General features: G+C 36.5%; 1 protein-coding gene across 1 annotated transcript in view; it reads left to right on the top strand.

Annotated features, from left to right (window-relative positions):
• Positions 1–60: 60 nt before the first annotated feature.
• Positions 61–14712, top strand: part of LOC104522175 (dual specificity mitogen-activated protein kinase kinase 1) — a gene marked incomplete at its 3' end in the record, with an annotated part of 18589 nt that continues 3937 nt past the window's right edge. The window contains exons 1-5 of the mRNA XM_010164395.1: positions 61–191; positions 4752–4962; positions 7030–7176; positions 10357–10434; positions 10958–11009. Coding sequence (XP_010162697.1) covers positions 130–191; positions 4752–4962; positions 7030–7176; positions 10357–10434; positions 10958–11009 — 550 coding nt within the window. The remainder of the gene's footprint in view (positions 192–4751; positions 4963–7029; positions 7177–10356; positions 10435–10957; positions 11010–14712) is intronic.

The raw sequence follows: 14712 nt of genomic DNA, 5'->3' as shown, positions 1-14712 counted from the left end.
CCTAGTGCAGTATGTTTAGTATGTGCTTGGCTTTAAAACCGATAGCAATAAATTAAATGATAACCTGTTGCTTTAGAGGAGTGCTTGGAACAGTGAAGCACTGAGGTGGTTTGATGATTTCCTGCTTTGATGGAACTCTGGCAAAGGCATAGTGCTTTGACAGTGAAAAAACAACTCCAAGACTGCAGCAGGTAATGGTGATGAATTTTAATAGGAATCTTTGTCTCTGAATAAAAGTTTTATATAAGATTAAGTAACTAGTAGTGCTCCTTCTGGAGGAGGCAGATATTAACATGCTGCTACTTTTAGCTACCACAGCTTCCTTAATGTTTTCATGGTGTCCTCGTGATGAACTGACTCTTCTGTATTTTCCATGTGTTTGGTTTAGTTTCATTTGTACAACTTCATATGCAGTGATTTATTTATCCACCTGTTTCTGTATGTGCTTCGCACTGCAACTTGGCTGTTGTCCTTTTGTATGGTGAGGGTCCAGGTAACAGTCATAGTTAGTGGTCAGGGGGTAGTTAGTGTTCATGTTCCTGCAGTAGTTGGAGTTCAGAACTGAAACTATCAAAGTTCTGCTTCCTAGAAATACTGAGAGTAGTTTACCACCAACAATTTTAATGACGCAAATACTCTTTTTAAAAAAAAAATTACCTGTTTACATTTGAAATTTAGTATTTAGTGCTTCAAGCAAAGGACCATAATGAAAAAATAATTCAGTTCTGATATCTGTCATTCAATTATCGTAAAACCAACTGGAGATGTTAATTCTGAATAGTAATTCTGCCAATGCATTTGTTCATTTAATATCTTTTGCAAAAAGTCTTCCGAGTAATTTAATTTACAATTAGAGAATTGGTTCTGAAAAATTCAAGTGAGATGCGAGAACTTAATTGTCTTGCAAGTCATTGCATGTAAGGAAGGTTTTACCTATAGAGCTTAGAACATTCTGATGATTTTGCTGGTGGACACATTCTAGATGGAGAAACCTGATGTGCTGAGATTGATGGGACCAGTACTTTTCCATCTGTGAAAGCCTTTGGAATTTTCTGACTAGCGTTTGAGGAAGGACCTCAACAATAGTTTATACTTTCAAGCAGGGAAATGCCTGAGTTTTATGTGAATGCCAGATTTATTGAGATTAAAACGAGCAATTAAAAAAAAATTCTCTATACAGACGTACATTAGACTAACATAGATGTGATAAATGCTATCCCAGCAAATTTACAAAAGCATCAGCATGACTGGGTGTTTTGTTTCATCACACTAGCATTTTGTCTGCTCCAAGTCATGTGCTCAAGCATCTCTGTGTTGTCCCCAAACCCAGAAAACCTCTTCTGCTTGAGAGAAAACAAAAAAGTAGTTGTTATCTGCAAAACAGCAAGAAAAGCCATGCTGCATCCTGTTCCTGTGTCTCTAGTTTCTTTGTTTTTCCAAATGAGCAACCCTGCCTTCTTCAGCAATGCCTAAAATGACAGCGAGTTCCTTCTCAAAACTTGTAAATGAAGATAAAGATCATTTCTTGGTGCAGCTTACTGGACCAGATTTTTCAAAGAAAACCGACCTGTCCTGTTAAAGTCAGACTTTCTGGGGGAGAGAGCTTGGTTCCATTTTGGCATTAAGTCTGTGTGCAGAGTTTATAGTCTGTGTTGCTTGCTGTGCCTCTCTGAAAATATATCAAAATATATATCAAAACACCATTCAGTATTAAAATATTATGTTTAAGATTTTGATGTATTTGTTTTTCAGAGATGTTTAAGTTAATTCAGCAAAACTGTTACTGTTAAGTTATCAGATATTCCTTCAAATTCTCTTTTACACTCTAACTTGTCTTGGGCTCTTTTAAAAGAGAGATCCAGGTAGTGAATGCTGAGCTCTTGTCTACGTGGTCCTGACTTCTTTAAAGCAGTGATACAAAATAATAGATCTGTCTCTGCAAACATCACATCCAATAAAACTGCTTCATAATTTAGTATGTTTTGTAGGCCAGATTTTCTAGGCAGTCATGATTTTGATGGCACAGGGTAAAAGCAGGTAAGAGGCACCATGAAAACCTGTATTTTTAATGACTGAATGTGAACTATAAAGTTGCTCTGCTTCTAATGTTAAGAATTATTTGAAGGATGCTGTCTTGATAAGTGGCCCTAAAAACTGCAGAGATCTGTTTCTAATTTCTGCTAGTTGTATAGGGTTTTATAGCATAAAAAATGATCTGTACTTCCTAAAAATCCTAATGTTTAACATACATAAAATCAGTATTTTTTTAATTGTATCTGTCAAGTGTGTGTAGAGGGGTTATTGCTGTTCAAGACTGCTGCAAGAGCAAACAGCCTGAGCCAGCAAGCAGCTTGTTCCCTGCCTTGCAAGTCACCAACCACAGCACTTCACCTCCTCTTCTAGGGGAAAACACAGAGTTTGTGTCCAGCATTCATCGTTCTGGAGTTTATTGTTGGAAAGTAAAGGGCTGCTTGGCTTTGCTTCAATTTTTATCTTGTGATCATAGTATAAGAAAAGCTAGTTCAGCTGTGTTCTAGAAAACACAGGTATTGCTTTGACTTCAGGCTGGGATTTGTTTGCTTTACTGGGCACATTTGAAGGGAAAAAAATAATCCAGTGATGAATCTGCTTTCTGTTTGGCATTTTAGAAATTAGATTTCAAAAATGTGCCTTAATGGTTCATCTTTAAAACAGTGTCTTTAAGTCATGTTAACTTGTATGTTCCTATAAGCCATGCTTATCTGCACAGGGAAATTTCTCATCCTGGATACTCCAGGATATTTGTTGTATGGTTATATTCCAGTGTGATTATACTGATAATAAAGCATGGTACAAGGATAGAAATAAGAGTATGTTTCTCTTTGTAGGATAGCCTGAAAATGAAGTGTCTGCACCAGAATGAAATTATTCCATACTAAAATAGACAGTTATGGTAGTATAACTGCAGTAGAATAAGCACAACAAAATTTACTGTGTAAGACTGTTCTGGTTTTGAGCAGAACTGCCAAATTACATTTGCCCAGGGTGAGTGTTCTGTGAAACAAAAAACAACTCACGAGCGTTGCTTGATAATCTTATGCTTGGACTGTTAAAAGCAGCAAAATGACAAACAGAACAGAACTCCCCTTTCCATCAAAGGTCTCATTCTGTTTCCTCTGTTTAGCTCTTCTAAGCATTATAACTTCCTAAGTTAGCTTAGCAATTGCATCCTGTCTACCATACTTAAACTGATAAATGAAGTAGGAAAACGTTATCACTTGAAGTTGTAAGAGTGGTTGTGTAGTAAGGAAGAGCTGTGAATATTTTGATTTGCCTCGATTAAACCTTGCATACAGTCAAACCAAGATTGTTATCCTACCTGGAAGTTGTCCTGGTTTTTGCTAGGATAGGACAGAAGTGCAGGCCCTCTCATGAATGAGTTGAGGGTTTCATCCTATAATTCTGTTTTTCCATTGAGTCTTGGGGCATTTGTCATTGCTTCTTGGAGAATCAACCTTGTGTCTACTCAACTGACCAGCACCTTACTTGGGAATTCAGAGGATTTCTCGTTGTACAGCATGTTTTGAAAGTGGGTGTTTTATTTTTGTCATTGCTTCTTGGAGAATCAACCTTGTATCTACTCAACTGACCAGCACCTTACTGGGAATTCAGAGGATTTCTCGTTGCACAGCATGTTTTGAAAGTGGGTGTTTTATGAAGTGATGACTAGAAATAGTTTTCTTGATTATGGGTTAAATTTAATTTTATTTATTTTTTTAATGAGAAGTGGTTTAGGCTCTGAATAAATATATTCTGTTCCTCAGGTTTTTCATCCTAGCAACTCTCTATTCCCTGGGAACATTGCATTATATTTGGCTTAGCAAAACAGATACTTGCTGTTAAATATTTACTCTTGCAGCAACTTATTGTTGCAATTGGAAGTGGGAAATTTTAAATGAGCTTATAAATTGTCATATTATTGGAATGAAACATTTTCATAGGATCTGAAGTTATTAAAAAAGAACCTTCCTGGGAAACTGTACTTCTGTTCTGTAGTTCCAAATTTAACTACTGTTTCAAGTTTTGTATTGCTTAATGATGTTAAATCTACATTTCTAGTAGATGTGGACTTAAACAAAAGAAAAAGTGAGCTGAAAACCTTTGGGTTGTTTCTTTTGCACAGATGAACTAAAACAAACAAACAAAAAACCTCCACTCCTGTATTTCCAGTGGCCTTGTTTTTAATGCACATTTGGCTGTGCTTGATAACTTTTTACTGATACCTAAATAAGAAGCTTCTGAATGGATTATTAGTTATATAGTTATGTGAAAATCAGTAGATAAAACATTTAGACAAACTCTGGAGGAAATTACAACACAATGCTTGAAAATGTGAAACCAAAAATAGCGTGGAGTGATCTGTTGTGATTCATGAGATCTCTGATCATAACTGCCGAGTCATGAAGCCACTCCTGTAGGCAGTGAAACGTATCATGCATGAATTTGGACAGAACCTCAAAGATGGGGAAACTGGGTTTCATCTGTTTGTGTTTGTCATTGTTTTATCTAGAATAAAATCCTGTTTCCTTAAATCAGAGTTCTGATATGTGCTTCTCATAAGAATGATTGTACAAGTTGATTCCTTGTAGATAACATATATAGGTGCAAAAATGTAGTGGATTTAATCTTTTATCTCAATGCTCTATCGCTCTTCCTCTTCCAACAATCCTGGGTAAACTCAACCAGCTTAATAATCTTTCTCTGTTGTACAGGACAAATTTGGAAGCACTTCAGAAGAAGCTGGAAGAATTAGAGTTGGATGAACAGCAACGGAAGCGCCTCGAAGCTTTCCTTACCCAGAAACAAAAAGTTGGAGAGCTGAAGGATGATGACTTTGAGAAGATCAGTGAGCTGGGAGCAGGAAATGGTGGTGTGGTCTTCAAAGTGTCTCACAAGCCTTCTGGTCTCATAATGGCAAGAAAGGTGGGTGCCTCAAAAGTAGGAACTTAGGGATGACTTTTATTAAGGAGGTTGTCTCTGATGAAATACAGTGACTTTATTTCAAGAAATAAGTTGTGTTGGCACATGAAAAGAGACGGTTTAATGTCAACTTTCTCAGAAACTTCTGTGTTTCAGAAAGTAGGAAGGGTTGCACTTGCTTGTCCTAAACTTCTCAATTTTTTAATGTTAGTAATGAAAGTCTAGGCATTCATTCCCTCTTTTGCATATTTTTTCCCCACTTTGACAAATACTGATATAGACTGAGTCTATATCTTTTAAAGAAAATGGAGTAGACTTGCTAATGAGTAGAAGAAAGTCTAAAGTAAGTTACCAAAGGGATATAAATTAGGGAAAAGTGACAATATTCTGTATTCTGGGCTGTAATTTTAGAGGAATGGAAAAGATATCACCTGTCCTAAGATCCTCCTTCACAGCTGCAGACCAGAAAAGGGCCTCTGGATGATACTGGAAAAAATGAGAACTCAAAAAACCTGAGAATGAGGGAATACACTGGAGTACAGTGACATCTCCTGTTTTATAGTTTTATCATGGGGTGCAGGTGGCTTCTGTGCAAAAAGGTACTTGTCCTTCTGGAGAGAGTGTTTTTCAGTGACTCAGCTTTGTGCTTTACAACCAGTAGCAGTTGTGACCTAGTTTGTAAGAGAAGTGAGATTTTTTTTTTTTAAATGGAAGTGTTTTCATTCTTGTTTTGTTTGTGAGGAGCTTTCACTGTCTCAGTATCCCTGGGATCCAAATACAGTAAGGGAAATGCATCTCTGATACTGCTTGATTATTTGGGTACCTCGTGCCTCTTCCTTCCAGGAGCAAAGTTCCTTGCACGGATGGCACTTGTTACAAGGCAGTATCTTGGGACATAGACCTTTGGGTGAGATGGCAGGCAGGCTGCTGTGGTTCATGGGAAACAACCTAGCCTTTGAAGACCCAGGTCACGTTCAAATCCCACGTCCCATTCTTATACTCCACTGAAAACTTCATTTTTATTTTAATTTTTTTTTTTAAATTGAGAAGTTGAAAGACTTGAGGTATTTCTTTTTTAAGAAAAGTATTCTACCATGTTCAGCAAAATTAAAGGAAAATACATGTATGTATAAATAAGTGTACTGATTTTAAACATAAACCGTGCCCAGTACACTGACAGTTTGAAGAGAAGCAAAGAAAAATGCCCCCTTCTGAGGTGTGAGAATTACGAAATATACTTATTACTGAGATTTTCTTGAACTAAATCAATTTAATTGATTTTTTTTCTTTTTACCTGCTGTGGGTTTAACTGGAAATTTTGCCCCAAATCATTAATATTTGATGCAGATGAGATGTTTGCTGAAATAAAATTTTCTTTCATATATTGAGTAAAATTTGATTTCTGTAATATCTCTTAATCTTCCCTTTCTCAGAAGTGCACTTCTATTGTGTGAGAGAAACAGTCTAGTGGAACAAAGTACTTTATGTAATCTCCCCTTTAGATTTAGATTCAGTTTAAGGAGTTTTTAATTTGAGGTCCAACTCATTCCTTCCACTAAGGTTTTGCAAACAAACACCTGTGGAGATATTTTTTCAGCAGCTGCTTCTGCATCAGTGTCTTTGACACATTTCCTTTAGATACTTGTTTATTGATTTTCTTCAACATTTAGAGCTTAATTTTCTGAACTATCCATAAAAAAACAGGTAAGTGAAGAAAATGTGCTGAACAGAAAATTTCTGATAGAGAAGTATTGTGTGAAAAGAAGAGATGGAAATCCCACCTTTTCATGGGTGCTGATGTTTCAACTTGCTCATGCTGTATTGTAGTGTTTTCTTTTTCCCTTTGCCACTAAGAAAATAAGGATGGATTATTTTACAGTGAAGTCATAGAATCCTTCTGGTTGGAAGGGGCTTCGGAGGTCACATAATCCAACCTCCTTTTCAAAGCAGAGTCAGCTAAGGGATCAGAGCAGGCTGCTCAGGTCCTTATTCCACTAGGTATTGAAAACCTCTTCTGAACAACCTGTTCCTTTGCCACTAAGGAAATAATAAGAGTGGATTATTTTACAGTTAATTCATCTAGAGATCAAGCCAGCTATTCGAAACCAGATCATTCGTGAGCTGCAAGTTCTACACGAGTGCAACTCTCCGTACATAGTGGGCTTCTATGGAGCTTTTTACAGCGATGGAGAAATCAGCATTTGCATGGAACATATGGTAGGTACATATCAATCTGTCTAGCTTCAAGTTATTAACAAACTATTCATGCAAAACCTGAGTGTCTACAAGACTTATGTTAACAAAAGGCCTTTCTGCATGAATAAAGAATCAAATGCTGTGTTTCAGACTTTGCAAATCTGAGGCTGGGATTGATACAATCTGTTTTATCCCCTTCTCCAGTATCTGTTCTTCTGTAGAAGTCCAAGCTGTACAACTGTGGCCTCCCAACTGCTTCTCCTTTATCCATGGTCCTTTTTGTTTTGTTTAAAAATATTTACTCAATTCTCCCACTTAGGCACTTGTTCTCTTTTGGGTTTAGTGTTGTTTTTCTGCAGAATGGACCAGATCACTGATACTACAGCTGTGTAGTTCTTAGTAGCTATGATAATAAGAATTGAGTTTATTCTTATTTAGATGAATCCATGTTTTGTCTCCTTTTTTCAAATTTTACAGAAAATGCAAACATAAAGAATAGTGCACAGGAAGGGAACAAGCCCAGAAGGATATCATACAACTTTTTTAATACAAAAAATACTTTAAACTATGTTTCATTTTAATAGAAAAATACACATTCCTCTTGACATCTGTTTGCCTTTCTCTAACCATATGGAGCCAAACAATAAAAGTAAATTTTCTGTAATGAAAGGTCAGTTAAATTTTTTTTCCTCGCTTGCTTAGTAGAGGATGTTTTTAACAATATGAAATACAATAAATCTGAAGACCTTTTTATTTTTTCCTTGAAAAAAATGTCTCTTTAGAGAGCAGCCTTATTTTTTCTGGAAAGTACGTGTGATTGTTTTAATGCTTCTCTAGTCTTCTCTTACTGAAATTTTTAGAAGAAATCGATGGTTGCCTAGGAACAGGTTATCATGATCCAGTTTTTAAGCATGCGCTAGCCAAATAGAAGGTGTGTGCACCCTAAAATACAAATGACTACTGGGAAAGAAGTTAGGTTCTCAAAATTGAAAAGAATAATGAAAAATAGGAAAATAGATGTCAAAAAAACCTGGGTATTGTTTCAGAATTCATTATTAAATGTCACAAATGTGGACATCTGCAAGTTGCTTAAAGAGCACGTATGTTAATGTGAGCCAAAAGAGAGATGATGTTGGTATATAATTGTATATAGAAATAAAAGGCCTAAAGAATCTCAATTTATTTGTCACTGACAATTAACAAGAGTGATCAGGGTTTGTGAGTTCCTAAGGAGGGAATGACAGCTCTGACAGGAGACATCTCTTCAGTCTGAGAGAAGGCAATAGGAAATTTGGTGTTTCAGGGCTGAATGTGGTCTAAGTCAGACTGGATAAAAGATTTTTACGTATAGGGCAATGGATCAATAAGATCAGAAATAGAGAAAGTAGATTATTTAAATTGTAGTCTTAATTAAGCCATTAAGCTGTTGGCTTAATGAGGATCTTTAGGTGGAAATTTTTGGTCTCCTTTTGGATAAAAGATGAGATGAGAATCCCCATTGGTTTTTTTTGCCTGTATCTTTCACTCACTGCCAGTCAAAATTCTTATTTTTAGCAGTGAGTTACAAAACATAAGTATGAATACGAACAAGAAGTTGGAGGTGGAAAAGGCATGGAACTTGAAGATTTGAGTGTTTGATATTTTTAGGTACATAAATTCAAAGTCACAGCATCATTTTGCTTAGCAGCAGGTATTTAACAGGCAAAAGGATTGGAGTCTGCTCCTGGAAGACACTGAAAGTTGCAGCCAACACTGGACAACTGAATTGTGTTCAGCCTCTTCCAGGATTGGAGTCAGTCCTCAGGGAGGGGAATGGTTTTTTTTTTTCTGTATGAAATCTGTGTTATATAGCAGCGTCTCAGCAGAGGCAGCTGTCCAGAAATCAGACTGGTTATACAAGAGATTTATATAGGCTTTTTTCTGTTGGTATATTTTTAATCAAGTGTGGTGTGTGTGGGTGTGGTTTTTTTTTACAAAAATACATGATCAAGTAAGTATTTATATACTTCTCCTAAGAGTTTTAGATTTCAGTCTTCAAATAATACAACTTTGCATTCTAGCTTTTCTCTTTACATGGATAAATGGTGATGAAAACTTCAAGAGAGTTTAAGGCAGAAGGCAATTACTTTCTCAACTTGGATTTTTGTTTTCAGTATTGGGAGATGGCAAATGCTGATCTGGACAACAGGATTTTTTTTTTTTTTTTAATTTGAGACATAACTTTCTAATTTCTTCTTTGATTGTATATTCTCTATTCTAGAGAATCTAGAACTTAACACACAAGCCTACTGTTGCATCAGTTGCTAAAAATAAGTAGGGTTTTTTTTTCTTTTTTTTTTTTTTTTACAGTTTTCCTTCTCAGAAGCTCTTAGCAACAGTGGAATATATTTGACTTTGCTGGGGGTGTATGTGCATGCATTCAGTTTATTTAACCTAATAAGATTAGCAGGACTGTTAGTTACCATGAAACGTTAAAACATTTCTTCCTATTTTGGCTCTTGGAGAGCTGTGCCAAATCAACCCTCCATCCTTGTAAGCTGACAGAGTCACCCCAGATATGCAGAGCTAACAGAGGGGAACTTTCTCTTGTAGGATCTCATCTGGGAGATGAGGGGAACAGGGATCTGGGTTTAATTATGATCATGGGGTGCCACTAGCACACATCATATTCAGGAAGAGAACTCTTGTCTCTTTTAGCGTGATGAATTTTCATCCCCGTAATCAGGATCATAAAAATCTTCTATGCTGCTTCAATCCTCCTCACTCAGTCTGTGGAGGAGGAGAGAGTATCATGGGATGGTTGTGACAAGAGAAAAAAAAAAAAAAGCATGCTATTGCATTGGACTGAAAGTTACAGAAATCTGGAAAATTCCTACTGCTTGGTTGACAGCTATTTATGGACAGTGTTTCCTTAACAAGAGCCAAACCATGGAAATGCTAGGATGGAAGATCATTGTGTGAAGAGTTTATTTGAGTGGATGTTGTTACTGGCCAAATGTTTGTTTAAAATAAACATAAAACTGACTGATTCCTACTGAGAAGTGATTTATTTTTCTTCAGATATGCACCATAATGATGTTAAATCAAACATGAAAAGCAACACTTTTTTCCTCACTAAATTTATCCTTCAGACTACGGTCCTGTTGAAAATGTTTTAGAGTAATTTGATTAAAGCTTGACTATTCAAACATTTATTATTAGGATGGTGGCTCCTTGGATCAAGTACTGAAAAAGGCTGGAAGAATTCCAGAGCAGATCCTGGGCAAAGTTAGCATTGCGGTAAGTGTGTCCGTCGCTCTCAAAGGCTGGGAGTGGGCACGTTTGTGTCTCAGTGTGGTAATGCCAGATCCAGGAAGCCACCACTTCACAACTGAAGGTTGTGGGAGGCAGAAATATTACCAGATTTTTAAATGTGTTGCTTTATTTTAAAAACCAGTCTTTGTTCAATGTCATTGTTTGGTAGCTCAGGGCACTGGAATGAGTAACACAGTCTATTGTGTTTGCTTTGATTTTCTGCTTTTGTATCAACTGGTGCTTCTGGATAAGAACAGAATTAACATTTCATTAAAAAACTTTTAATGTTACCTTTCCATATCTCATGTGCAACAAGCTCTGTATGCCAAACATCCAGTAAGGATTTGGTTGACTCCATTTTTCTAGTCTGAGCTGGAGATACACATTAAAACAAAATACTGATTTGGAGTGATTACATTTTGGGACTGTACATTCAGTTGGAACTTTTGTACAGACAAAGCATACATCTCATTTTTTTTCGTAAATTATTTTTCTTCTTTATCTTTAGGTAATAAAAGGACTCACATATCTGAGAGAAAAGCATAAAATAATGCACAGAGGTGAGAAAATTTTACATTGTAACTGTTCTTGAATATAATTTTTATTCAAGTTAAAATACTTGCTTTTTCTATGATTGGTTCTTTGTGGTTCAATGTGACTTTGGTTCGGAGGGTCTTTCTTGTGTAGTGTAAGGCAAACTTTTTTTAAAGCCAGATCCCTTACTATGGCTAGCAAGTATCTTCAGCTTCTGCTATTTTACTGCAGTTTATCTGGGTTTATAATCCATACTTAAACCCAGTATGCTTTACTTAGTAACTTGCATTTTCTGGGAAGAAAAGAACAATTTTTCAACACAAGAAAAAGTATGTGGTAAACTTTTAGGTAAACACAGATAGGCACAGAAGCAGGGGCTGCAGTTTGGGACAGTAGCAGGCACTGAAGAAGCTTTCTCACATTTCTACCTGCAGCAGCAGCACTTGAGCCAAGTTAACCATTGCCTCGTGTAGCTGCAGTGGAGATACACCCTGTCTGGTATAGTTGTGGGCAGTATTTTTCTTAGAAATATTAGTATTGAAAAGAGGCAACATGTATGGAGCTCCTCATGTAGTCTCCATTCCTGCACTCACTTGAGAGAGAAAGAAACAGAAAACAGTTAAGAAAAGCCACTTCTGAAAGGGGTGTTGTAATGGCACAAGTAACTCTCTGAAGAAAACTATATTAAAAAGCATTGTCCCACTGTGTGGTTCTTCATTGTAACTGCTAGTCTTTTGGTAGTAACAGATCTACTAAGTGTGACAACAAAATCTTTAGATTTGCAATTGAAACCTCTGACCTAAAATTAATTTGACAGTTCCACACTCATTATTGCCATTAAAACTTTTAGAAGAAAGTCACTATTTCTACCAGCTGTCTTAACATTCATGTGCTATTTATAGACACCTGTCATGCAAAATTGAGTCTTTTTTTTATACTAAATGATTTTAAAAACGTGATGAAGCTATGTAAAAGCTTCATGATTTTAAAAACATGTGAAGCTATGAGTATTGCTTCTACACTCCTGAGGTCTTTAGTTACTGTAAAAAAACCCACAGGGCCTTATTTTCAGGTTATAGTTGTCCTTTTTAAAATCCCAACTTTTTCATTAATCTGTTGCATGTTGCATTAAACAAAAGTGACACTTGATATGGTAAAGTAATAAATTCCTTTATTCCTGACGTGAGTGTAAATTGAAGACTGAAGAAGGAGCATTTCATGTTTTTGACTGGCACTACTCACTGCAGTGATCATGCAATATGTATAAACCATGCCAACTGTTCAGGAAGATTTGTACCATATGAGATCAATCTTCAGATTATAAAAATATCTTCATAAGATACTAATACGTGTCTGAATATACATTTGTAGGCCAGAGCAAAAAAAAAGAGTAATTAGCAATCCTAGTTTATACAATCTGTTGTAGGATCACCTTAGATGTGAAGTAGACTGTTTATTACACATTTGTGTTGGTGGTTTTTTTAAATGATCAAATATAACTCTGGAGAAAGGAGGCTGGAATCTGTAAAGATTTCTGGTAGTTGCAAAGTCATTTGTCTCTGTTCAGAGCATAAGGGAGACTCCTGGGAAAGAGATAATCTTGTTTTAGGGCATACTGGAAGAGTGACTGTTGTAGTTTGTAGTTCTCAGTTCAGCACAGCAGTGGTTTGTTACCATGTTGGTTGCTTAGGGGTTGGTTTGGTTTTTTTTTTAGGTTCTTATTCATCTGGCTGCTGAGACAGTAATTTTAATTTTTTTTTTTCAGTTTTACAATCCAAAATACAGCCCTTCTAGTCTTGTGTAAGTGCAGCTTAACCTCACAGTATAGGCTACATTAAAGATTACACTTTAAGTGCATGAACCAACAAAAGTTCACCTTCTTCACTGCTTCTGCCTTGCAGTGTAAAATTCCATGTACAGGTTGTGATTTTTATTATTTTCAGCTCAGTTTTCATTCTGTTTGCTCTGACATCATCAGGAATACATGACTTTTTGCAGAAACTCTCATTGAAGTGTGTGGTGTCTGATAAAGTGGGAGCTAAAATAACAGTGTGGAAGTTGATGATGGCTGGTGCTAGCAGCTGCAAGGAAAAACAGTCAGAACAATGTCTCTGTCTCTTGACATTTGGCACCAAACTTGTTGGCTTCTGTCTTTGATACTGTCCACCAGTCTGTCTGCGGTACAGGTTACCCTTTGTGCATTATTTGTAGACCCCCATAGGTAAGTTGAACCTCATGGCACACTAGACTGAGTTATTAGAGCTTATCTTTGTTGAGGAGGGCCCAGGTTCAGCTTCCTGTATGTCAGATTTATGAGAAGATGCTGTCCTGCAGCGTGAAGTTCTCTTCTGGAGGTTGACTGATGCTCAGCTCTTTGCTGACCGTACTGTTGTGTGGTGCTCTGTGATTCAGGAGGGACTGGCAAGTGGAAAAAATGTGTGAAAATTATGTAGAGTGAGATGGTGTCAGTAGGGTTTAGTGTTGTCAGAATGTGCTTAGATAGTGGATGTCTGAATGTTAATCATGGCTTCAAAATGCAGGAATACCATTGTAAATATACCAGTTTCTCTGCTATTTGGTATATTAGATGCTTGGACTTTTTGTAATTTAAAAAAAACCAACTTCTTACGTTATAGTATTACTTTCTTTCTTAGGCTTTTAAATTTTTTTATGTGTTAAGAACTCTTGGAGTCATGTGGCCCTGGGCTAAAGGTGCTGCCTAGTCTGTAGTATAAGAATGGCAATGTGTTATCCTGGGAAAACCCTTGTAGTGCAGGAGAAACTTTTCCTGTCAAGGTTATGCTTTCACAGACTGCCTTTTTCTTGTATCACAACTGGAATAAACAGCACTAGTAAAAGCACATTTCTCCTGGTATAACTGGGTCAGCATTATTTTGGTGACACAGCTACAGTAACTTGAGATTTTTGTGGTTTACTTTCTCTAGCCTCTGTAGTTTGCCCTCAGTGATTATCTAGCACTGCACTGGCATAGTGTGACTGAGATCTGACACATCCTGTTTGTTCTCACTCATCCTGTCCCTGGGGGAAAAATGTCTGGAATTGGTGGGCTTGGTTTAGTAAAACTTCTTGCTTTTGTGTTGTGGGGAGAGTGGGAGACTTAAATGAATAGATGTCCTTGCTAAATGTGAGTAAGTAGCAATATAAAGCTAAAAAAAATTGTTCTTAAATCTAAAGAGAGCAAGGCTTGTGATAACTCATTTGCAGAGAGGAATTTATTTCATTACTATGTTTTATTACTTGTGTGTGACAGGACAGTATCAGCGAGTTTATAATATTGACCTGACCATTGAGATTATTACTAGGAAAAGTAGAAGTATGATGCTGTAAAATCTTTTCTAACAGTAAGATGCAAAATGTGAGCTTAAATATTTTTATTTTAAAAAGGAGCTGTTTCACATCAAAACAGCTGGATTGTCTACCCAGCAAATAAACACCTTTCTCAGTATTTTTGGTTGGGGATTTTTTTTTTTAATGCAATGCAATACTACAAAATAAGACTTGGAGGAGGGAGAGGAATATGTGTATGAGATCCCTCCTTTGAAACTTGTAGGCATCCAGCTCATTTTGTTGGTTTCTTGACTAGTCTCACCCCCTAATATAGATTTCAATCTCTACTCAATCAAGTGTTCATGTCACTGTTTTTGTTGCACTATGTATAAATCTGGGGAAGAAAAATCATGTCAGGAGCTTCAGGTAATGCTTTGTTTG

The sequence above is a fragment of the Antrostomus carolinensis genome, unplaced genomic scaffold, assembly GCF_000700745.2.
Source record: "Antrostomus carolinensis isolate BGI_N321 unplaced genomic scaffold, ASM70074v2 scaffold3403, whole genome shotgun sequence".
In the NCBI taxonomy this organism is placed as follows: domain Eukaryota; kingdom Metazoa; phylum Chordata; class Aves; order Caprimulgiformes; family Caprimulgidae; genus Antrostomus; species Antrostomus carolinensis.
The sequence above is the reverse complement of the archived record's forward strand: the minus strand, read 5'-3'. Positions and strand labels throughout refer to the sequence as shown.